This window comes from Caloenas nicobarica, chromosome 19 (assembly GCF_036013445.1).
Source record: "Caloenas nicobarica isolate bCalNic1 chromosome 19, bCalNic1.hap1, whole genome shotgun sequence".
Taxonomy (NCBI): Eukaryota; Metazoa; Chordata; class Aves; order Columbiformes; family Columbidae; genus Caloenas; species Caloenas nicobarica.
In genome coordinates, this window is record NC_088263.1 from 2,328,646 (window position 1) to 2,352,107 (window position 23,462).

The 23,462-nt window shown below is 49.8% G+C and overlaps 1 protein-coding gene across 6 annotated transcripts in view; it reads left to right on the forward strand.

Moving 5' to 3' along the window:
• The first annotated feature begins 2,248 nt into the window (after nt 1–2,248).
• Nucleotides 2,249–23,462, forward strand: part of NSMF (NMDA receptor synaptonuclear signaling and neuronal migration factor) — a 43,163-nt gene continuing 21,949 nt past the window's right edge. For 4 of the 6 annotated variants that reach the window (XM_065648422.1, XM_065648424.1, XM_065648423.1 and 1 more), the window contains exons 1-3: nt 2,249–2,413; nt 10,898–10,959; nt 21,081–21,560. In XM_065648422.1, the coding sequence (XP_065504494.1) occupies nt 2,307–2,413; nt 10,898–10,959; nt 21,081–21,560 (649 nt within the window). In that variant the 5' untranslated portion in view covers nt 2,249–2,306. The remainder of the gene's footprint in view (nt 2,414–10,897; nt 10,960–21,080; nt 21,561–23,462) is intronic. The other 2 variants (XM_065648428.1, XM_065648427.1) reach the window with 2 other exon arrangements.

The window sequence follows — 23,462 nt, forward strand, 5'->3', positions numbered from 1 at the left end:
CCAGCATCGAATTAGATGAGCACACATCAGCTCTCCCACTCCTGCTTCCAACACACGGGACTGACGCGTACCTGCCCTAAAATCTGTTTGCCAATATTAGCACATGGGATCGAGACTGTAATGCTTAAAGAAGTCTCAAGGAGCAACTCTCATTTCCAAGAGCAGCTCTGCGGGGCGAGCAGGACGCTGAGGCCAGCTCAGTCGGTGGCGGTGACGGAGCAGCCAATGTCACTTAGCACCTCGCCGTCAGTCAGCTGGGTGATGTCTTTTTTTTTGCACACATGGCACTTTTTCTGCTTACAGCTTGGGTCTTAGCGAAGACACATTTCTGAAAGTTTGTTATTCACAGTGAATTCCCCAGTCTCTGATAAAATTCCAGCTGACGAGGTATTTACATCCCGCTCCTGGTGTCCACACACCAGGGTAGTTGGGTACCTTATTCATCTTTTTTCCTGCTCTCTGCGTGAATGACTTTATTTTTCAATTTGTAGATTAACAGACCAGATATTTAGCTTTCATTTGTTCAAATCCTCATATGTCTTCTTGAAGATTTGCCTTTGGAGTGTATGGAGAGGACTGAAGCTTTTCCCAGATTTTGGTCTCTTCCATGCAGGGTCTCTGGAGGACAGTGGCACATGAGCCTTTCTCCAGGTACAGCCATGACAAGGTGCGTCTGTTTGTCTATCACTCCCTCCTTCAGTTGCCTCTTTTCACAAAGCTTGTAGGAAGTTTAGTTATCTATAAAACTTCTGCTTCTGGTAGATATTGGTGAATGAGTTAGCTCTGCATTCCTGGGATTCGTGTACTCGCTCACAGAGCCAGGGGACCACCCAAGTGTTTTTTCTGTATATATTGTGAATAATATTTTAAAACTTCCTGCCCCCACTCAGGTGCCCTGAAAGCAGATTTATAAAATACTTTCTCAAGGAAAAGCGCTTTCCCAGACCCTCCTAGGGATCGAAACCTTCATCCATTAAACTGATGTGAGGGCTGGAACCCTGGAACCTGAAGGAAGGCTGAAAGAGTTGGTTGGGATTGTTCAGACGGAGAAGAGAAGGCTCTGGGGAGATCTTCTTGTGGCCTTTCAATGTACAAAGGGGGCTTATAAGAAAGAGAAAGACTTTTACCAGGGCCTGTAGTGACAGGACAAGGAACAACAGTTTTAAACTGAAAGAGAGCATATTTAGGTTAGGCATTAGGAAGAAGTGATTTATGATGGGGCTGGTGAGATCCTGGAACAGGGTGCCCAGAGAAGCTGTGGATGCCCCATCATTGGAAGCGTTCAAGGTCGGGTTGGATGGGGCTCTGAGCAACCTGGTCTAGCGGAAGGTGCCCCTGCCCGCGGCAGGGGGCTGAACTTTGAAGGTCGCTCCCAACCCAAACTGTTCCATGATTCTATGAATTGAAAATCCCTCAGGCTTGGCTGAGCAGCCGAGCAGCTCCTTGCACTGTGCTTGTTTTCAAGCATTCGCTGACCCCAGGGAAGGTGTTTTCTCTGGCAGGTGACACTGGGGACGAGGAGGTGTCTGGACACCCAGCTCTGCCTCACGGCTCTGCGCCTCGAGGAGCTCCTGAGCCGCCCTGGGACCTGCTCCGGGACGATGGCGGTGAGCAAGGATGGGCTGAGGGGACAAAGCCACAGGAGGAGAACGGGCACCGGTGTTGTTCCTTCACAGACGCCGTGTTCAAAACCTGACGGCGTGACCCTGGTGACCGTGTCCACCCCATGAGCACCCGCCCACCGACAGAGCACCCAGCTGTGGAGCACTGACCGTGCCCAGCACCTTTCACCTGTTCCGTCAAAGGCAGGCTCCAGTTTTATGTCAAAATCACTGCGCTTTTTGCAGGTTGCGGGTCTGACTCCTGCCGGGAGCCCGGAGGGAACATCCCCCCCAGCCTCCCCTCGCCACCGGCCGGACACCCCCGGCAGGTGAGCGCAGGGGACAGCCGCCCTTGCCGGGGGTCGCCGGGTCGAGCCAGCCTCCTCAGGCGGGGCCGCCGCCCGCTCCGGGCCGGCCCGCCATGATGTCAGCCGGGAGGAGGCGGGGGCGGAGGGGGGAGCCGCCGGCCAAATATAGCGGCGCTTCCTGGGCGGCGGGCGGTGGCCGGGCCCTCCCTCCTGCCGCAGTCAATGAGGAGGCAGCGGCCGCGGCGGAGCGCAGCAGTCGCCGGGGGCAGCGCGGCGGGGCGGGCCGGGGGGCGCCGCGGCATGGCGGGGCGCTGAGGGACGGGCGGGCGGCAGCGAGGGGCGGCGGCTCCCCCGGCACCCGGCCCCGCCGCGGCATGGGCAGCCGCGGGGTTGTGCGATGAGCGCTCCGCCGGCGGCTTCCCCCCGCGCGAATATGGGCACAGCCGTGTCCAAAAGGAAGACGCTGAGGAACGAGGCCATGTCGTCGGTGGCGGCCAAAGTGAGGTGGGTGCCGGGGGCGCGGGCGGGCGGGCCCCGCCTCGGGGAGCCCCGCGGTGCGGAGACCCTGCCCGCCCCCGGCCGCGCTGGCGGCTCCGGGGAGGCCCCGAGCCCCTCAGGACGAGCCAAGGCGGCCGGTTGCGGGTGCGACCCCGGGTCGTGTCCCCCAGGGCCGGGCCGTGCGGGGCCGGCGGGGCAGGTGCTCCCCCCCGGGGCTCGGGAGAGGCGGCCTGGGCTGGGAGAGCTTGGAGGGACCCGGCATGTGCCCGCACGGTCCCCTCGCTGCTGCGGTCCCCCCAAAGCAGCCACCCGCTTGCTGTGGCTGGGGGTGACCGGGCTCCCCCCGCACGCAGCGGACGCTCAGCCCTGGGAGAGGTGGTTTGTCTGCAAAGCTCGGACGCTCAGCCCTGGGAGAGGTGGTTTGTCTGCAAAGGTGTCCGCGTGTCTCGCTGCCAGCAGCATCCGTAGGTTTTATTTGCTCGGTTTGCAAGGAGCAGGTCAGGGCTGGGTCTGTCTAATCTTTGGGAACTGGAAGCGCGGTCAGTTTGCTCGGTGTTTTTTCATCAGCTGAAATGTGATCTTTGTCTGATGGCAAAGTCAGTGGCTTTCTTCAAGGGGTCATGCTCCTTTGAATGGAAAACCTATTGCGTGGAATCCTGGACCCAACACATCTGCTCTCTCTGGCACTGTCCCAAGCCAATACCTTGACCACTTAAAAGATTTGGGTTCTATATTGTGCCTGTTTTGCATTTGTATTTTGTCTTACAGTGTAGAATTTCACTTACTGTCTGATCCCCGTGCTTTTTAGCATCAAACATGGGAGAACCTAGAAAACGTGTATGTTGCACGTAGGTTTAAAAAGCTATCGCAGATGAGCGTTGCTACGGTGCCCTTTGCCAAGAGAGATGGGAAGGACCCTTCTCCCACGCTGCGGTGCAGGTGTCACCGCGATCACCCGGTGACTGTTTGGGGCACTGGTGCAGCTTTTTAGCTGCTCCTACAGCACAGCTGTGCAAATGGGCAGGTCTGTCAGCGTCTCTGCCACATCTAGACTCGCTCTTTGCTGCTGAAAAAAATAGGAAGAAACAAACTTTTGAACTGCGTTATATAACACCTCCTTTGTGTTAGACAAAATTGCTCTAGAATAACCCGGAGTTATGTGTAGGACTTGATCTGTGCAGCTGAGAGATCTCAGCCACCTCTCTGTGACTGTGACCCGGCATTACGGCATCTCTGCCGTGCCAGGAGGAAAGATAGCCTTATGGGTTGAAGCGAAGAGATCCAAAGATGTCTGTTTGCATTGTAAAGAAATCCATCCTTCAAAGTCTGAAGTGCCTCTGGAGAAAGCTGTCGGGGCAGAACCTGGAACTTTTCTCCATGGTTCGTAACCAGTAACGAAAATGAAAGCGCTTTCAATGGTGTTCAAAGATTTGGAAGTAGGATTCTTTTCAGCCAGGTGGCTATACAGAAATGACATAAAGTGCAGCAGAACTCTTGTAATGGGCTTCTGAGTGTGGGATTAGACAGTCGCACGAACAACGTATTTGGTAATCAGTAAGATTTCAAATGGTAGAGTGGGTGTCTGAGAGCGACTGATGCGTTTTGGACGTGACGGCCTTTGAGCCCACACCAGGATGGTCAGATGCCACTCAAGTGGTATCAACTCTGTAGAGTTCAAGAGGTGTCTCTGGGATTCTGGTTTGCTGCGTACCTGTTCCAGCTACTGACCTGCTGCTGTTATGTGGGAGCTCTGAGGTCTCTCTTGGTGGTAGGAATTGTGGTGGTTTGACCAGAAAAGTTAGCTGAGCAGGCTTGGGCTGGGGAACATGAAGTCCTTGAGGGGTGTCTGGTCCTGCAGACCATGGCACAGGACAGGTGCTCGTGTGTCTCCCTGTTCATGCCCTGCTCTAGAAATGCCAAATTGAAAACGCCTTTGGGGAGGGCAAAGAACTTGTTGAGGAGCTCCCTGCGTTGCCTCCTTGCATGGAGAAGGTGCTGGTGGGGGCAGGCGCTGCCTCCGTCCTGCTGTTCCTGCCTCCTGAGGGCTCTGCCACCCACAGGATTTCTCCAGCGGTGATGACCCACCTGCTGAAAGGTTCCTCTGGGCTTCCCAGAGCACATCACTACATCCTCTGCTCTGCCCTGGCTCCTCCTCTGTGTCCCTGTGTCCTTATGTTCCTTACCTGCAGTGAGGAGGCTCTGCAGGACAGTAGATAAGGCTACAAAGACAATTCTGTTCTTCCCAAGAGGGCTGGGTACTTGGGTCACCTCTGTGGGTGGCTCTGCTGCAGTGATCGGTCCCCTGCGGTTTCGGGTGGGCGGCCGTGGGATCCTGTTCTCGTGCTGCAGGAGGAGATGCCCTGCGATTGTTCCTCTGCACCTCCTGAGCTCTGCCCTGTTCATAGGTCTCCTGGCTTTTCTTTTTTGGGAGAAAAATCATCTCCTGAAACTCACTGCAAGTCCAAGTGGCCCTAATATATATTTATTATGTGTGGCTGGAGTGTGTGTGTGTGCATTTCTCCGTCTTACTGAGCGGGGAGCGTCATTTGTTTGCTGTAGTGAGTAATGTGATCTAAGCAGAAGGTGCAAGCTCCCTAGATTCCTAAATTAAAATCTCTGCAGAGCGACTCAGGGGAGTCTTCAGTCCCAGGAGAATTAATTAAGCTCCATGCAGTTTGTTGTGTGCTAGGTCTTTTAAATAGCTCCTTACAAAATAATGGCACAGTTGCTCTGTGCTGGCGTTGTCGAGAGCATCCGCGATGCTGCGAACTTTGGTCTCTGTCGTCCTGTCCTCTCCTGGGAGAGCTGCAGCAAACCGCGCACCCATTCTGCATGCAGCAACGCAAAGTGACCGTGGCTTAGCGCTGTTGCTTTGGTGAAATGTGAAGTGCTTTCGTGTGAGGTCTCCCCGTTGAACTGTGGTTTCATGCCTGTGTGTGCTTTTTTTCGCCTTGCAGCTCCCGGGGCAGGAGTGCTGAAGGGATGGTGCAGTTGTCCTTGAGTTGTGACCTTGGCGCTGCCCCTGTGCCGACAGCACCCAGGCTGTGCCGTGGGGCTTTGTGCTGGTTCTTCTCGGGGTCCTGGCCCCCGTGGTGTCTGACACACATTCCTCAGCTTCCTCAGCACACTTTCAAGGGCACAGATGATCCAAAGCCGTGAGAAACGGGCCCTCTTTGTCCTTGCTGCCTTGACGCCTACAGAACAATGCTGGCACCCCAACTGTGGCCGTAAATAAGTTTTCCTGCAGCTCTGCTTTGCATTACTCTGGCCTACAGCTTTTCTTTAGGAGTGTGTGACAGTGCGAGCGAATGGACATGAGACTTTTGCTGGGTGTTCCAGAACTGTCTCTCCTTGCTGTGGTTTAGCACAAGAAATATTTCAGTCGAGCGTGCGGTTCATCTTAACCCAATTTCAGTACTTTGACGTCTAGTCCGAGATACCCCACAGGGCGGTAAGAGTTTGGTCTCGCTCCCCCTGCACTCACCAGAGGGGGCTGGGGAGTGGGTTTAAACAAGGCTGTGAAGCATTAGTTGCTGTGAAAGGGTAAATCTTGCCCTGAAAAATGCCAAGGTACTTGAACGCATTCCTTATCCTGGATTTCTTGCTCCAGGAACAATTTTTGTCTTGGGTTGGGGCTCTTCACGGAGTCTAGATTTGGTTTTTCCGTTTGTGGATTTTCTGTGAGTGGTATGAACTCTCTGGTGCTTTGATTACCTTGGTCTTTTACCTTATTCCTGCTCTGCCTCTCCAGGCTTTGTGACTATAAATTCCACCAAGGTCTTGGGGTCTTTGACTTTAAGATCCATTGCCAACATCTGATTTGCTTATCTTGAGTGTGAGAATTTAGCATTTTAAAATTTAAAATTAAAATTCTCCAGCTACCACCTCCCTCCATAGATATTTCAGAAAACTGATTTTTGTCAGGGTATCGTTACTGTTGGGTTTAAACACCGTAGGTGTGAGCGGTGTGTAATGACTGAGCTGTTAACCGTGGAGATGCTGGCGGCGTTCCCCTGTGCGCGGTGACGAGAGCAGGATTGCTGCTGGGGGAGGACGCAGGTCCTGATGATGCAGGTCTCTTCTCTTGAGCTTTCCCGAGGTGCAGCGCTGGCAGGTGCTGTCACAACAGATTCCTGCTCACCTCCTCTGGGCATTACTTCAGGAGGAACATGAGAAGGTGGTGGGTGTTCTTTATTTTTCCGTGTAATACTGCTGAATAGTCCAGGTTTTGCTAAGCTTGCTGCTGTGCTTGAAGTTGAAGTGGGTCTTTCGTGTACCTCTGGGTGTTTCAATGCCCATTTCTTCGCTTGGTTCAGTGTCAGTTTGATGGATTGCATGAATTTGCGTGCATCAATTTCTCCTAGCTGCTCGTATACATCAAGGCCCCTTTTATCTTGTTGATGTGATTATTTCAGAGACATGAAGGCTATTCCATGCTCATCACGTTGTAATTGAGATCTTTTGTTATTTGGCGGCTTTCCTCCTTCTAGCAAATGGATGTCTAGACCGTCTGTGCTTCTTTGCAAAATCTCAGCTGGTTTCTCTTCCAGCCCCGAGTGCAGCTTCGACACCTAATGCACTGTGAGCGCTGAAAACTGCCCTCGGATGGGCAGCAGCCTTTGCTGCCTGTGTTGTGCTGCCCCGTCCCACCCTCCGCGTTCTTGGAGTCGTTCTGATGGAGAAGAAGCCGGAGAAGATAGTGGTGTTTTCTCTGAGACAATGGCAGTCTTGTCTTTACTGGTTAGACTCAGTAGCGCAGCGTGCTAAGGCTGTGGTCCCTGGTTGATGTCCTTTTGTTAAATCAAGCTGTGCTGCCTGTGTAACGTGCAGGTCTGATCTGCCACTAAAATGAAAACCTCTCTCTGGATGAGTCAGGGCTGAACTTGTTCATGTCATCAGCCGGTCACCTCTCGGTACTACCTGCTCATTTGTATGCAGCTTTTGCGGGGTCATACGCTCGGGTTATAGCTCATCGGCCCGCGGGTCTGTAAGGCACCTTGTACTTCATCTCATTTATATGAAACAAGTTTCCTTTTTTATCCCTTGCCAGTTAAATTATCCCGAAGCGTCTCTGTTCTGAGCCCAGTTGAAAGGTTTTCTGTCCAACGCCATCAGAAGGCGTGATGGGACTTGAACTTGGCTGTGAGAGCGGGAGCAAAACTGAGCTGAGAGAAAAGCGCCACTGTGTGACTTGTATTAATACAGCATGTCGAGAAAAGAAATAGAAAAGAATGGGGTGAATAGAGCAGCTACCATCTGTCTGAATTTTGTTCTGACTTTAATTTGATCAAGTCAGCGGGTGGCCGAAGAGAAGGGGGTGAATGGCCCGTTAGTGATACGGGCAGGTGCTGGTGAACTGGGGTGACTGGGAGCACAGTCAGGGCAGTAATGGACACAAAGGGCTTGGCGAGGGGAGCCTGGGCATAAGGAGCTGGTTGGCTGCAGAGTCCCCTTGGCAAAGGGCACACGCAGCCATCTGTGGGAGATCAGTGAGGCCAAGGAGAAGCCGGTGCCACTTGGGAAGCGGGAATGGAGAAGGAACCACTGAGATAATAGGCAAAAAAATGAGCCTGAAGTTTGCAGTGTAATTGGCCGGAAAACCCCCGTTGCACATTGTACCGTGCAGGCTTCATTGCCTTATTAGCTGCTGCCAGATAATTGTGATCAAGTGTCCACGTTTGTTTGCTCTTAGGCTGGTCTGCAGTGTCTGAGGGAAATGGAGCAGTTGTGGCAGAGCTGCAGGTGACCCTGTTTTCACCATGGAACAAGGTGGGACGGAGGACAGTGCTTCTCCCTGGCTCCGTGTTAGCCGTTTGCAGTTTGGGTCTCAGGAGGTGCTTGGTACTATTTTTTTGAGCTTGTGGTTCGCAGGCTAAGGTTGAAGAGTTGGTTCCGATTTTAAGCCAGCCAGATCAGCTTCAGGCATTGGCAGAGAACTGAGTGGAGAGAATGGTAGATGGACTAACATGCTCCTGGAGCTTTTGAAGTAGTTACAGACTAAATTTTATCATCACATTTCAGCATTTCTTGTATAAATCGCCATGTTCTCTCAGTGATAATTTACCTGAGAACTTGCTTGTTGTTATTTTTTCTACATGGAATGACTCCTGATACACATGAGAAGCTTCAGAGTCTTTCCCAAGGCTGTAAGCACCCTGTTTGTGAAATGTGTTGTTGATGCTTTGCAAGGACAGACATTTTCATGGGAAGCCTTGGAGTCCCAGAAGTGTTGGTGGAAGAGGTCTGGGAAGTCTAGAGCCCAACCACCTGCTCAAAGCGGGGCTGGTGCCAGTGCCAGCGGAGATCAGCGGTGGCTTTGGCCGAGCCTTAACCACCTCTAAGATGCAGTGCAGGAGCAGCGCGGGAGTGCTCGTGTAGCTGCGTAGCCTGATGTTAGAATCATAGAATCATTTATGTTGGAAAAGACCCTTAAGATCATTGAGTCCAACTGTAAACCCGACACTACCAAGTCTACCGCCAAACCATGTCCCTAAGCACCACGTCTACACATCTTTTAACCACCTCCAGGGGTGGCAACTCAACCACTTCTCTGAAGTGGCCACACTCCAGCTCCCGACTTTACGTTTGTGTGTTGCCCAAGTCCTGCTTTTTGCCCCAACAGAAACATAATGAGTGCATGAACATCCACGAGGCGCTTGTCCTGCTGTATGGGTGAACCATGATGGTCATCCCTTTGTTCTTCATAGTGGGGACTTCATGCTAATTGTAGAGCTCCCTCATGTGACAGAGTCTCTGCGTGACCATCTCTGGGGATGTTTCGGCATTGAGGAAGACAGTTTGGGCAACTGCCACCTCCAACTAGTGTGTAAAGGTACAATCTGGCACTAGCCAGGCAAGAAGCTGGGAACAGAAAACCCTCGGCTCTGTATGTTAGCCTGTAGTGGTGCAGAAGGTTAAACCTTGCTTCTTGCACAGCTCCAGCTGTGCTGCTCCAAAGCATTTTGTGTTTGGCTGTGCTGAAATTTCATCCCAGGGAGATTCGATTACTCTTTCTTCATCGCTCATATTGATCCCCTGTTGCTGGCTGTGGATGACAAATGGACTTCCCACTCCTTCCAGCTCCAGTCGCTCTGGGAGGTATATTGTAGCTTTGTTAATCTTTTTCCTTTTGGGAGGAGATGTATAAAAGCAGTGGGGGAAAATCTTGCCTACACAGGTGAGGATACGCTGCTACATCGGGTAGCAAAGCAGAAGATTGTTTTGGAAGTCAAAGCCATTTCCCACGTAGATGATTAATGGCTGTTACGAGCGTGGCCTTTAGTGGCAGCTTGAACTGGAGAGGGATGTTCTGAGGTTGAGCACCTCTGAAGGGAGAGGATGGGACACAAGGACACGATGCTTTGGCACGGAGAGTCCTCGCTGTTGCTGCAAGTATTCGTCTTCTCCCCCAAGAGATGCCGGTGTGCTTGCCGGCTGAGAGCGCTTGGCCGCTGGGTTTGTTGGCTTGGCTTGCCAAGGAGGTGGGTGGCTGTTTCATCTCGGTGTTCACGAGCCCCCGCACTGGACTGTCCGTTGGCAAATATCAGCCTGATCGTGATGCTGCAGACCATGGAGAGATTGTTCTACAAACCTGGGGAGAAGAGATGGCTGCGGAAAAGCTGGTATTAGCTCTGTTCAGTCACGGGTTTGTTTGGTACGGGAGGGCACACAGCAGGGTGTTACAAATATCCTGGAAATAGGAGACTGGAAATTATATTTACTGTATACCAGGGAATGCATGCCTTGACCAAGGATTCCTTTCCTGTGTGGCCTGAAAGCAGAAAGCTTTGCTGTGGTTGGAATATTCATAGGTTTGCTCTCTTCTGTGGGCCCTGATGTGTCATAAGGGTTGAGCTCACCCTGCCTGGTTGATTCTTAATACATTTCAGTAACATCTCAGTCATCCACAGGACCTGAATCCATCAGAGAACCAAGAACTGCTTCTGTGGGGTGTTTGGGGGTCTCTCAAATAAGGTTGTCCAATAATCCAAATACTGACATATCTACTGCTCGAGAGCTTAGGGTTAAGGTAGGTGAAATGGTGTTAGCGTTAATGTCTAAGCTGGGCTGGCTCACAGGTCGGAGCATTTGAACCAGAGTGGAGGTTGGAGCGATGGTTGGGACCGGGATGGAGACACCTCTGCCCTGCGCTGCCAGGAGTGTTTAACTCAGGCAGTCATCCAGTTCCTCTGTGCATCACAGAAACAAGGCCAGCTAATGCGGGCGCATTTCCATTTTTTTCAGTTTTAACAGAGAAACTAAATACAAAAGTAGTCCTGGGCTCGTAGTCCAACTCTGTGTTCCCATTCAGCCAGGGAAAAACTGAGGCGCCGCTATTGCAGCGTGTTTAAATCTGTCACCCGAAGACAAGGGAATGGCAGCTGCAGGAGAAGAGCATTACATTGAACTGTTCCTTCTTTCCTTGGCCTTTAACCATTACCTGTGTCTCTTTCTCTCTTTTACTGCCTCCTGTGATGCTTGGATATGCAGAGCGGCAAGGGCTTTTGGAGAGTATCTGTCACAAAACCATCCCGAAAGCAGAAACGGCTCAGGTAGGAGAACTGACATACCGTGTTTGTGTCTGTGTGTGCATGCACCTGTTTATTGATAGTCTTTAGAATAAAAGTGCATTTATTTATCATATAAAGGGTTAGTGTGAGATCTCGGCAGCAGAGAGACAGGAGTCGTCACCCTCTGGATGTCTGAAATGAGGAGGAAAGGCAGTTTGGTGACAGTTGGGTGGGCTCTGGGGACAAGTTCAGTTTTGGTGGACAAGTGCCCTGTCATAAATTCACCCCTAGAGCTGGTGTCCTTGGAAGAAGTTTCAGCTGGGAAGTGAAAGACTGCACTGCACAAGGCTTCTGCACTGGTTTGTCACTCCTAGGTCTTGTTTTCTCTGGGGAATTAAAAGAAAGGTGAGTTATAGTGTGTTAACTGACATGCTTGGTGTATGTGCAGCAATCTGTCTTTGCTGGCAAAGGTGACCTCTGGATTTATTCCCAGAGTTTCCTTCAGTGGGTTAAAATGAGATTTGCCTTGTCTGGTTGAGGACACCAGCACATGCTAGCTAATCTGTTATTTTTGTAGATGTAGAAGTCAACCCTGTCAGCCTGTGATGAGTTCTGCTTGATGGGCACGAGGACATGAGAGAAACTCATTTCTAACAGGGCTGTGTCTTCTCTGTGAGAAAAGAAATAAACTCACTACAAAACCTATAGAAAATCCTGTGGAATCCACAGAAAATCCTTGGTGAGCAAGTAGGAGATTATTCTTTAGCATTGAACTGTTTTGCAGAGGATAAAGTTATTAAATAGAATGTAATGTAGAGTCATGTTATCATTTTGTGTGTGTGTGTATTAAAACCTCTAAGGCAGGAAAGGTTAAAGCCTCTTGCTACAGGAGCAAACCCAGTCACTCTGGCCATTGACAGCCAGCTGAATGAGTCCCTGCCTTTTTTCTTAGATCTGCTCTAATGACCTTCAAGTTGTCCTTGGCTGAATCATGCTCACTGTGTGACTGGAAGGGGTTTAAAACAATGTACTGCAGTTTACTTTGACTTTTTTGGGGCTCCCCAGACCAGCACTTAAGCCCTCTCTGCGTGTAACATACCTGTAAGCTCTCCGGGGAAACCTTTTCCTACCCACCACCCCCTCGGTGTATCAGGCTTGAGATCGTATTTGAATCCAAGTGAACTTAGTTGCCACAGATAAGAATCAAGCAGCGAGAGATACATGTGGATATGCCACAATCCTTATGGGATCCTTAAGTATCGACTTGGAAATAAATAAAGTTGCCTAGAAATGACTCTAAATGTTTATAGAAGAGGAAATAAAAAAGAATTATCATTTTTAAGTCATCTTTTGAGATTCTGCAGTGTATAATTTAACACAGCCTGTAACATTTTTTTATATATAACCATGGTAGGAAGGTTGCTATCCTATAAAAATGTTGAGAATAGAAAATTTGGCTCCCTTTTGTTTGTCCCAGTAGTCCAATAACAGAGAAGTCAACTCTTTCCTTCCTGCAGAAATTCTATATATCTTGGTATCGCTTTCACAAACTTCTGAACGCTTCACCTCTGGCTCAGCAGAGCACTTAAGCTGGATGATGAGCTTTCCTCTGGTGACTCCAGTGAAACAAAGGGCCTCTTCTACATACGTTGAAGAGGCAGCACATATATAGAAGTACCTGAATCTGCTCTGACTCACCAGCTCAGCTGAAGGGTGCGGGAAGAGGCAGTTGTGGCTGGACAAGTCCACCAGTGTCCTGTGGTTAAAATCCTACTCGTGTGTGTTGGTGGCTTAGGTCCAGGAAGCTCAGCACACTGAACAATTGAGCTCTCGGCGCATGGATGTCTCTGTTTGTGGCATTCTGGGCTTTCACTGTGTCTTCGCCTCGTGGGATAAACCTTCTTTCTGCTGCAGTAACGCCAGCTCCAGCGTGGATGCTCCCCACATTGCCAGCAGATTACAGCTGGGATTGAGGCGCTGGCTTAGATGTGAACGGAAGGAGTCAGGCCTTGACTTCATTAGTTTATAGTCTAGAAAAAAAACGGTTTAAGAAAGGTTTAAAGTCATTGATGAATGCAGTGAGGGAAAAGGGTTGTGGTGTTTGAGGAGCAGGAAGGTGGCAGAGCTGTCAGTGGGACAGTGGAGGTCTAAACGGAGGAGGGAAGGGCAGGATCCTCTTCTGCGGATCCAGGAGCCAGAACCCACCTTTGTCCCTGCAGAGGACAAGCCCTGTGCAGAAAATGAGATGGCTGTGTATCTTTGGAATGCCAGTTCTTTTGCTGCTTTACCTGCTAATGCAACTCCTTGGCAGAAGGGTGGAAACACAGGAGACCCGCCAGCTGGATGGAGATGCCAAGTGTGCGAGACTGACCCAACTCACTCTGTTTCTGCTGCACTTTGTTCTCTGAGGATTGTACATTTGGGTTTGACTTTTTTTATCTTTAGAGTCCTCAACTCCAAGGAAAGTAGATGGTATAACAGCTTTTGCAGCCTACCTCTTGCTTCACATTCCACAACAGATCAAGGAGCTTATTCTTTGGGGATATTTTTTACACCACAGAGTCTATTTCTGGTGGCTCCTCTGGAGAGCTTGTGTGTATGTGTGTGGCGGAACAGTTTTGAGAAATTGAGGAGTGGTAATGAAGAACTACAGAGGGATTGTATATCAGCAGGATGGGCCAGCTGCCGCATCCGAGCATTTTCATGATGGGTGAGTTATTTGCAAGGCTTTGTTTACCTTCTGTTTTCAAGAAAATTGCAGTCTGTCCATCCTCTGCTTCCTTCGCCGGGGCAGTGGGTATATCAGCAGGAGGTAAAGAGGATTGCAAGGTGTACATGTAGTGAGAAAAAGGTGAGGGAGGATACATGTCATCAGTTACAACTTATTTTTCCTGATGTGAGGCCTGAGAACTTCATGGCTCAGAAATATTATGTGACTATTCCTATGCAACTCTTCAATATCTTATTCTGGAGGAGGTTTTTCCAGGCGATGTGGAGGTACCTTTACCTCTTCTGTTGCTTTGCGCAGAGTGCGCTGTGTTTGGTTGCAGCAGGGATGATGGCAATACAGATTTTTCTTCTATTTTCCCTTTTGGAACAGGGAAGCTGCCTGGTGACGGTGTATGAGTTGCTGGCAGAGGATGAAATGATTGCCTCCTTGGGATCACTCAGTTTTTTTTCTCCTGATCTTTGAGATATTCTGAGGAATTAAAAAATTAAAAAAAAGGGAGGGTTGGAGTGTGCAGCAGCTGGCAGGACGCAGATGTGTGAAGGGAGCTGGTGCTGGGTGCTAATCCATCTCCTGTGCCATTCTTGCCGCTGCTCATTGCTGGCTGTTCACGCAGGCTGAAGGGCTGGGAAGGTGCCCAAGAAGAGCACTGTCCCGTGTTCGGCGTTCGTTCCAACTGCAGGGCTGTTGCCAGAGCCCTTGCTGGCTCTCAGAGCTTTCTGGTACCTTCCAAAGACTTTCCAGCTTTGTCTGTGACGAGGTTTTAGTGTAGGAGCGGGTGTCCCCTGGGACAGAACTAGAAGAAAGGCAGGGAAAAGGACTGAAATGTTGTGAAAGGGAAGTGTAAAAAGGCTGCAAGAGAGCAAAACATAGAAGAAATAATCACCGGAGCTCGTGGGATAAGGGGTTTTGGACATTCCCAGGGTCCCCTTCTCCCAATTTAGATCTTGGAGGCCCCACACTGATATACTGCTTTAGATTTCTTTATCTCCATGTACTGGAACTGTGAGGCAAAAAAGACACCCAGGGCATGGGGTAGTGAAATTAAAAATGACAGCAGCAGAGCATTTGAGAAACTTCCTCCTGTCTGGGGAAGCAGCAATGCATCCCAGTGAGATGGGATTTGGACACAAGGATCTTTTGCTGAGGCAAGGAAGGGGTTTGTGCTGGGTTTTTTTATTTGTTTTGGGGGTTTTTTGCCTGGTACTTTTTTATCAGGCAGTTTCTCTTTTGCTCGGTTGGGTTATTTGAAGGGCAACTGCTGGAGTGCTGGGGCCGTTGCTGTGGGATGCAGTGCTGGTTCTGGCTGCTCTGGACAAGCTGGGGGCAAAAGGCTCTGGAAGCAAGAGAGGGAAAAATCCCAGCGAGTATGAGCTGTGCTTGGTGCTGCGGAGATGAGGGGCCTTGGGTCAGAGCTGCCCCCCAGGTCTTGACCCAAGTTCACTGTCGTTCCTGCAGAAACAGCGTCACTACTCTGGTTTGCATCAGTACAAACCAAAGGGGATATAGCTACCTGAAACTGGAAGAAGCTTCTTTTTGAGCTCAAAAAAAAGTCATATTCACTTATTTTCTTTGTTCTTGCGTGATGCTTCAGCCGTCAGTGAAAACACTGAGCGTGTAAGGAGAAGAGGGCACTCGTGAGCTTCCCCAAGCCCCGTAGCAAAGGGTAGTGGTGGCGGGAGAAAAATGTGTTTGCCGAGGTTACCGTGCCACGTGCAGGGACTGCGCCGAAGAAACCGCTTGTGTTTGTACCCTGGGCTTCTGCTGCTTCGGAAGAGAGGGTGTGAGGGCAGCAGCCACACGACTGAGGCTCCTGACACCGCCAGGAGCTGCCGTGGGACTCGAGAAATCCCCGCGTGAGGCTTTGCAGGTGACCTGCGAGCAGTGCTTTTTGTGAGGCCGTGAGGTAAGGCTGGTGCCGTATGGTGCTCCAAGAGAGACCTTCAGTTTGCCAGCGGTCAGACTGCGGAGCTGCCAGTGGAGCCTGGGTCAGGGTAAGCACCGAGTCTGCCTTTTTCTCTAGACAATGTTCCCCCATCCCCAGGACGGACCCCAGCAGCGCATCTGTCCCAGCTCTCCCAGTGTGTCCCTGTGCCCCTGTGGGGAGGTGGCCTTGAGCTGGGGAGGTGGCCTTTCTAAAAAGAACCCTTGTTCCCCAGGGGCTTGTAGGCAGCCTGAGTTTAGAGCAGAGCAGGGATGCAAAATCTCATCTCTGAAGGTTTCAGGCTGCTTCCAGGATCAGCCAGCGCAGGTATGGTGTGGGTGTATCTGAAAACTTGCTGTCAAATATGTTGTTTGCTTATAAAGTAAATAAAACATAGGTCACGGTGTTACCATGGAAATGCAAAGGCCAGCGGTGGAGCTGCCACTTGCTCCTTTGGGTCATGTCTCACGGTAACAATTTCATCTATTCACATTAATGTTACAGGCCAGACTAAAAGGTTACTCATCCATGAGGCACAATGTCAACAGCGTCTCTAGTTTGTTTTCTAGGCCCGTTTCAGCGCAGAAGACTAATTGGAGCCGTTTTGTCATAGTTGAGTGACCTTCTGTTTTCTCGGAGCTGCTCCCTTGCCTTTTGTCTGTGGTTTGCAGAGAAGCGTGTGACGTTCCCTCCTCGGGAGCGGTGGGGTCAGGGTGCCCCATAAAGTCACGGTGGGGCTGGCTTGGCCAGGCTGCAGGTGACCCCACAGCGAGCACTGTGCCTGACGTTCGCTCGCTTGACTCTGAACCTACTGCGTGGCTGAAATGCCACTGTGACTTTTTTTTTTTTAATTGCTACATCTCCATTTTTATCTCCCTGCCTCATGCTTCAATATTTTGCACAAATTTCCTGGTTTTGACCGTGCCTGTTCCTTGGCTGTTTCAGCCCTACAGACCAGCAAGGTTGGTAGGGCTAATGCTAAAAAAAGCATTAACTTCATCCCTGGTACTACAAACAGTGCTGCGAGTCCACATTCTGTGAACCTAAAATCTTTCCATTCGTCTTCAGTGGCCGAGACGGTTCTTTCATTTAAAGTTGGTACCAAAAATGTCAGGTCCAGCAGAGGTGGAGCAGGGGAGAGAGGACTGTTTCTCTGAAATTTATTTTTCTGAGATGACGGATCTTTTTTTAATAGGGTTTATCTGGATTCCCCTTTGCCACTTTGCTTCTGATGCTGGAGCTGAGGTTTTAAATCTAAGGTGCTTTAATCATCAGTTTGGCTGCTAAATACAGTAATAAATTTGGGACTTTTTTTTTAAAGCTTCTGTCTACGTCTTATGGCTATATTCTGCCTTGATTTATAAACTCCCCATCCCATGGGGTTACAAAGCAGTCTGCATCAGATATGAGTTTGGCTCGGTGAGTCCCCCGCTGTTGTGAACCGGCATCAGTCAGCCGAGGTTTGTCCCAGCGTGTTCCCTTCTCTCGAGAAATGTGACAGTGAAAGAAAATGTGAACGTCCTTTCGCGGTTCACTACGTGGGTCAGAGCAAGCGCTCGAGTTAGAGCTACTGAATGAGAAAGGACATATTGTAAGTATCTGATAGTAATAAGTGCGTAATTATCGGGACCTACGTGTACTGAGAATGTGGATTCTTTCTTTCTCAAGATACTGCAAATTAACCAGTGCAGGTTATCATTGCTATTGGTGATCGTGCCTTTGGTGATACATGTGCCCTAAGGACTGCGTTGGGCAGTGCTGCGTGGAAGAAAGAAATATCAGAGAGGAGCAAGTGAAGCCAAAGAGACGTGTGTTCAAGTAAATAACAAGGTGGGTGAGAAGTGGATTTGCCCCCAGGACTGGACTGTTGAGCCCCCAGGTAGACAGGGAAGTGATGAAAATGTGATTTAGATGTTTCTGTTACCAATAGACACAAGATCTACAGATCAGGCACCTTGATCCCCTTCCCTTCGTCTTGCTGTGAAGTGTCTCAGGCACAACAAATCCGTGTAGAGCACAAATGTAGGTGAAAAGAAATCTGTTTGAGGAACCTGATGTGCCTGCTCCAGAGAAGCTGTACAGCTGTGAGACCAAGGTGTTGCTGATGGAAGCGAGTGGGGGAGCAGAGCTGTTGCCAGGCTCCCGAAATCACGCTGGCCTGGGCTGTGTGGCAGTTTGATGGAGCAGCTGGTTGTGGGAGAGGTGCAAGAGCCATGTGAGAATGGAGTGGAAGGAGCAGCGGTGACAGGCAGAGGGTGTTCACAGCCGGCTCCAGGAACGCAATCCCAGTTACTGCTGAACCTCCCCTGTTACTGTTTCTCCGTTCTCTTCACTGAACATCCCTGTGGCTCAGATTTGATTCGGTATTGATTTCTGGACCAGCTTGACTTCTTTCCCAGCAGAAAAGAACTATTATATTAATCTAAAATGCCGTAGTAGAAGCAGGTGTAGTGCTTTGGCACCTGATCCCAGTTCACTGCAGGCACAGAGGGGGGAACTGGTCGCTGGTAACGTCTCCAGGCTGCTGCTGTACGTGTGTGTGGGAATGGCAGCACAGACTGGCTCCCTGGAATGGTGCATATTCATTTTCAGAAGCTAATCATTCATTATGATGGATGTTTGAATCTCTTTTCCTTCCGTACTATTTTTTTTCTGTAGATAAATTCTTTATTAACCAGGAGTCTTGAATAAAGCTTCACATTCCCTTTCCATATGAAGTTGCTTCTCCAATGCGTAGTTACCGAAGGTGCTAAATTGAATGAAAAGAAATAATGATCCAGTTGTTTGACAAAGACAATATTGGTGTGGTGGCAGGCCTTTGTAGTGTAGACCATGAAAACTAGATAAGTACAAGAGAAAACACATTGAGTAAAGGTCAAGTAAGGTAGGAAGAAAGGATTATCCTTGCATTTTGCATGCTAGGTCAGACAGGTCTTTTATGTTGAATATATCTAGTCAAGAATTGTAACCCTGCCATGATTTCAGTAAGAAGTTAACTCTTACTTGAAACCAGTCGTGTCCTGCTTACATGTCCGTCAGTTTTATGGGGCTTATAAAGCAGAGGCTGGAATTGGTCTCTCTGCACTCGTGATCATCAGCATTTTCAGACATACTAAGCTCTGGCCACTTCATTTTTCTATTTACTCACAGACACCAGAGTTCAGAGGTTCTCGGGTCTCTGAGTCGCGGTGCTGTCGGTGTGTGGGTAAAGGTGCATGACCCTGTGTGTTTGCTCTAGTGAGGCCACGTGTCTTCCATAGGAATATTAATTTCAGGGGAACAGGGCAGCTGCCAGCCACTATTTTGTAGCATCTTAAGAAATATGTAGGATCATTGTGCCCGCACGGATTATTAAGTTTGACAAGTTGAGAGGAGTGCTTAGAACTGGCCTTTGTTTTTAATTTAAAATATGGTGTGCTTGGCACTGTTAGCCAGCACAGGTCTTGGCAGATGTCAAAGAGCGGTTTGGTGGTGTTTTCCCAAGACGTGCCCACTCTAGAGCACAGTTAGTGCTGGGACTGGAGCGGGTCTGGGTTGCTGGAGGACAGATGTGGTGGCTGCTGCCCCTGGAGGGGTGACAAGTGGTTGGGGAGACTGGAGCCTGTGAACAGTTTCTGCACTGGTTGGTCCGTGACACTGTGTCCTGCAGTGGACACGCTGTTGAATGGTGGCTGGTGGAACAGCTTCTTCCACTTGAATGGTTTGGAGTTGTGGTGACAGCCCTTGTAGCGCAAGGAGGAGGTGCGGCTGTCCATGCAGGAGACCGTGGGTGCCCACCTTTCATATTTCACCTGGACAGTATCCGCGAGGTGCATGGTTCCTCACTACACCTACACATGTGTTTTGGGCTTCATGTGAAGCCTGGCAAGACAGCATCAGCTATAGATTCAGGAGGCATCAACGATAGATTGAAGAGGCACAGCTCTTTCTGTAGGACTCCTCCAGGCTCCTTCTCCTGGTCCACTCAAGGAGTCGCGCAGCTGCCGCCTACAGCGTCTGGAGACTGTGAGGTTTCACTAGGAGACAAATGGAACAACTGGAGCTGTGTGAGCCTGAACAGTCCTGACGGTCACCTCTTGAGCTGAGCGGCCAGAGACGTGTTTACCTCCTCGTGGTGCTGGGGGAAGTTGTATCTCAAGCAGAAAAATGTGATAAGGTGACACGCTGTACTGGTACCAGCTCAGTTCAGTCCAGTCTCGGGTGCAAACAGAGCCGGGTTGAGGCCCTGGGCAATGAGAGCACAATCCGGGATGGGCTTTAGATTCAGCAGCTGAAAATATACATCCTCAGCTTGGGAGGGCTTTTTTCGGAGGGGCACAAGAGGAAGCGGAATGTGGCAGCAGTGAAAGGTCCACGTTGCACACGTGCAACATCAGACTTCTGAGATGGGTCTGTTCCTCCTTCCTCCCTTCACCGCCAGCTACAAGGCGACCAAGCCTTACATTGTTACCAGCTTCTTCAGATCATGACTCAGGAGCTAAAGGAAAGATGTTCATTCAATATGTAGTGAACTAAAAGCTTGGCTTTGCTTTTGCCTCTGTTTAAAATGCTGCTGTCTGTGCTGGACACTAATGATTTTATTTTTTCTGGGGTTGTAGTCACATGAATAATGCATTCCCTGCTGAGCCTTTTTACCAGTCCCCTGGCTGCTTCCCATCTGAAGGGAAGTGTAAGAGGTAATTAACAGCCACTTGAAAAAAGCATTAGCAGGTGGGTGGCAGCTACTGTAGGGTTCATGCATGGAATTGCCATGGAAATGCTGAGATTTCCTGGCACTTCATCCAGTGTGTGGGTTCCAAAGATAGTTGCGCTCATGGGCCTCTCTCCTTTCCATCTTCCCACCCCACAAAGGGGGCGGCTGTGTTTTCCTTCAGGACGGTTTCCACGGGCTGCGCCGTCGCCATCTGCACGCACGAGGAGTCCTGCTCACCGGGGTGCTGCGCAGGGCGGGACGCGGCGGCGCAGCTGTCGGCTGAGGCCTTTTTGCATTTCTTTCATGTCAAACCAATTGGCAGAAAATCAGGGAAAAATCCAAACAAACCCTGGTCGTTTGCCCCTTTCCTTTAGTTCTGAAGAGTAATAACTTGGTTCATGAAACACTCAGAGTTTCACTTGTTTGAGAAGCTGGCGCGGGTCCTTGTCCTGCAAACTTTCACCAGCCCAGTATTGCTAAACTCACTGAAGCAGACAGGACCGTACAGCTGAACGAGGCCTGTTTTGCACGTACGTGTTTTTAGGCCGTGCACCGAGAGCTGCATTTGCTTCTAGCCTTGTTTGCTGGATAGTTGCATGCTTAAAGTATTGGGTATATCCGTGAGAAATGTCTCTCATTTCAGTACCAGCTCTGGAGGTTTACAAGATTATGGGCGCGTGTTCATCTGAAAAGGTGCTTGGGGCAACCTATTGTATCTCTCTCTCCCTTCCCTTTTCTGCAACGATAACAAAGAGCCTCCTGAATTCGTTGGTGCCTGGGGTGCTTTGATTTTAAGGCAAACGTGCCATTTTTTTCAGATCACCTGTTAGCAGACTCCTATATCGGACAGGAGGACTCCCCCGAGATGCAGCAGGCGGCACAGAACAAGCGCAGGCTCTCCGTCATCTCCGACGGCAAGTTCGAGAGGAGCTTCTCCGAGGAGCAGGCGGAGAAGATGCCAAGCGAGGGGCCGAAGCCGCGAGTCTACACTATCTCTGGCGAGAGGCCGATGCTGTCGGACCATGAGAATGAAAGCATGGAACTGGTGGTGATGAAGGGGGCTGCCCAAGAGGAGTGCCACCATGGCCACCACGTGCACGGCGCAGGCGGCTCTCACGGTGTCGGGCGGCACTGCCGGGGCTGGCCAGGCAGCCGGCAGGGCTCCAAGGAGTGCCCGACCTGCACCCGCCTGGCTGCCCCTTCTCAGCATTCCTTTGACCTGGAGCAGCACCAGTCCAGCGAGACCGGGTGGCACAGAAAGAGGCTGGAGAGGATGTACAGTGTGGATCGGGTGTCTGGTGAGTGAGGGTGGGCGCGGGAGGGACACAAAGGGACTCGTCAACACGGGGTGAGGGTGACAAGCATCTCATCCCAGCACGGAGGGTTAGTTTCCCCTTCAGCACCTTGCCGGGACCTTGCACTAGCGTTTGTGGAATGGGACTGTCAAAGGGGGAGTTTAAAATAAGCTGAGCTCAGTTTGAGGCCAGCTCGTCCGAGCCCTGCTGTCTCTGCTTCTAGCTTGTCAGCTGCAGATGACCTGGCTGGTTTTCATGGCAGCTTCATGTAGCTTAATGTGGTTGATCCCTGCAGGTTTCCTTTCTGTTGAAGGAAGAGCAGGGATGGTGTCACAGCACCAACATTAGTGCTCACATAGGAGGCAGTTCAGAGCTGGACCTTCTCTCCTCTGCCACCCTGTGGGGCTGAGGCAGGTGAAGTTTTGTGAACATTTCAGTGTGCTCAGAGGGAGCCTTGGCTCAGGTACGATGTTGCGTACTTTGGTGCATCTCCGAAATGCTCGTCTGCGTGACTGGAAGCAGTTTAGCAGGTCCCTCACCTAGTGCCACCTCATGTTTTTTCCATAAATACTAGCAAATAACACAATATCGCGCTTTCTTCCCCAGTTGCTGTCCATTTGCTCAATGTTTTCAGGGAATAGGGCTTGTAATTATTCAATTATGTTTAAAAAATCCTGATTGTCTTTAAAACCTATTAACAAAATATGTCGCAATCTATGTGCTTTGAATTATAAGCTAGTACGCAGTCCATCTTTGCCTGTCAGCTCTATATGTGGCTGGCAAAGAGTCTGACCTAATTTGTCTGATTTGTCCAGTCCAGCCAAAAAGGTCAAGGTTTTCTCCTTGAAAATAAATTGAGAACTGTGGAGATCAAACAATCCATCTTTCCTGGGCTCATGGTTTTTCTAGGAAATATCACAGTGGTATTTACTGCAGGTAAAATCACAGAAGGGTTGGGTTCTGGACCATGTTTTCATGCCTAGATGCTTGAAATGCTGTGACTAAATTAATACATGGACTAAAAATAAAGAAGAATAATTTTAAAAGAACTGATTATTGAGTGTGCAGGACACCTACAGTCCCGCTAATTCCTGCTTGTAGTTTTTAAGCATTGTTTCTTTTTGTTCCCTGTGACTTTTATGCTTTACATCAGACACTACATGTGCAAGTTTAGACTCTTATTTTTATTGCTTAAGTGCAAGAAAAGGACTGAGAAGAGTTTTCCTGTACGGAAGCCTTTTATGATTTTATGATCATATGTGTTTTACCTGTTAAAAGAAGGCTCTGCATATGATAGAACAGCCAGAAAGCTTGTGTGGAAATAGAAAGTCATTGCAGTTCTAACCTTTCAGGAAAGGAGATCGTGAGCCCAGGGCTTGGTCTTGTGGAGATCAGGGTGCTGAGTTCAATCAGTTGCAGCCTCATGATGTGCACTGAAGTAAGAAAGGGGAAAATGTTGTACTGTTGATGGATTTATGTTAAAAGTTTTCCCGAACAAATCCAAATTGTACTCTGTGCTGCGGGACTGAAGCACGTCACTTGATACAAAACCAAAGCAGAGCTCCAGATCACTGATGGAGCAGTTTAACTCCTCATAGCTGGAGCTGAACGCGTCTATTTGCTGGAAAACACGTCCTAGCAGATGCTGCAGAGAGATGCCATGTTCTGTTTCTGTGCCCAGGGATTTATAATGTGTGTTTTCAACTAGGCAGCAATTTTTGTTAGAGCCAGTTATCAGCGTGAAATGCAGATTTGCCTTTCTGAAAATATATCAGAGTATTTACATAAAAGGGAACAAAGTGGACAGTGCTGAACCTGCAGGTGCCTCATGAGTGTTTTGTGTTTCGCACGTGTGGCTGCACAGGCAGCACTGAGACCAAACCCCATTGCGGCGCTGGCATCGTG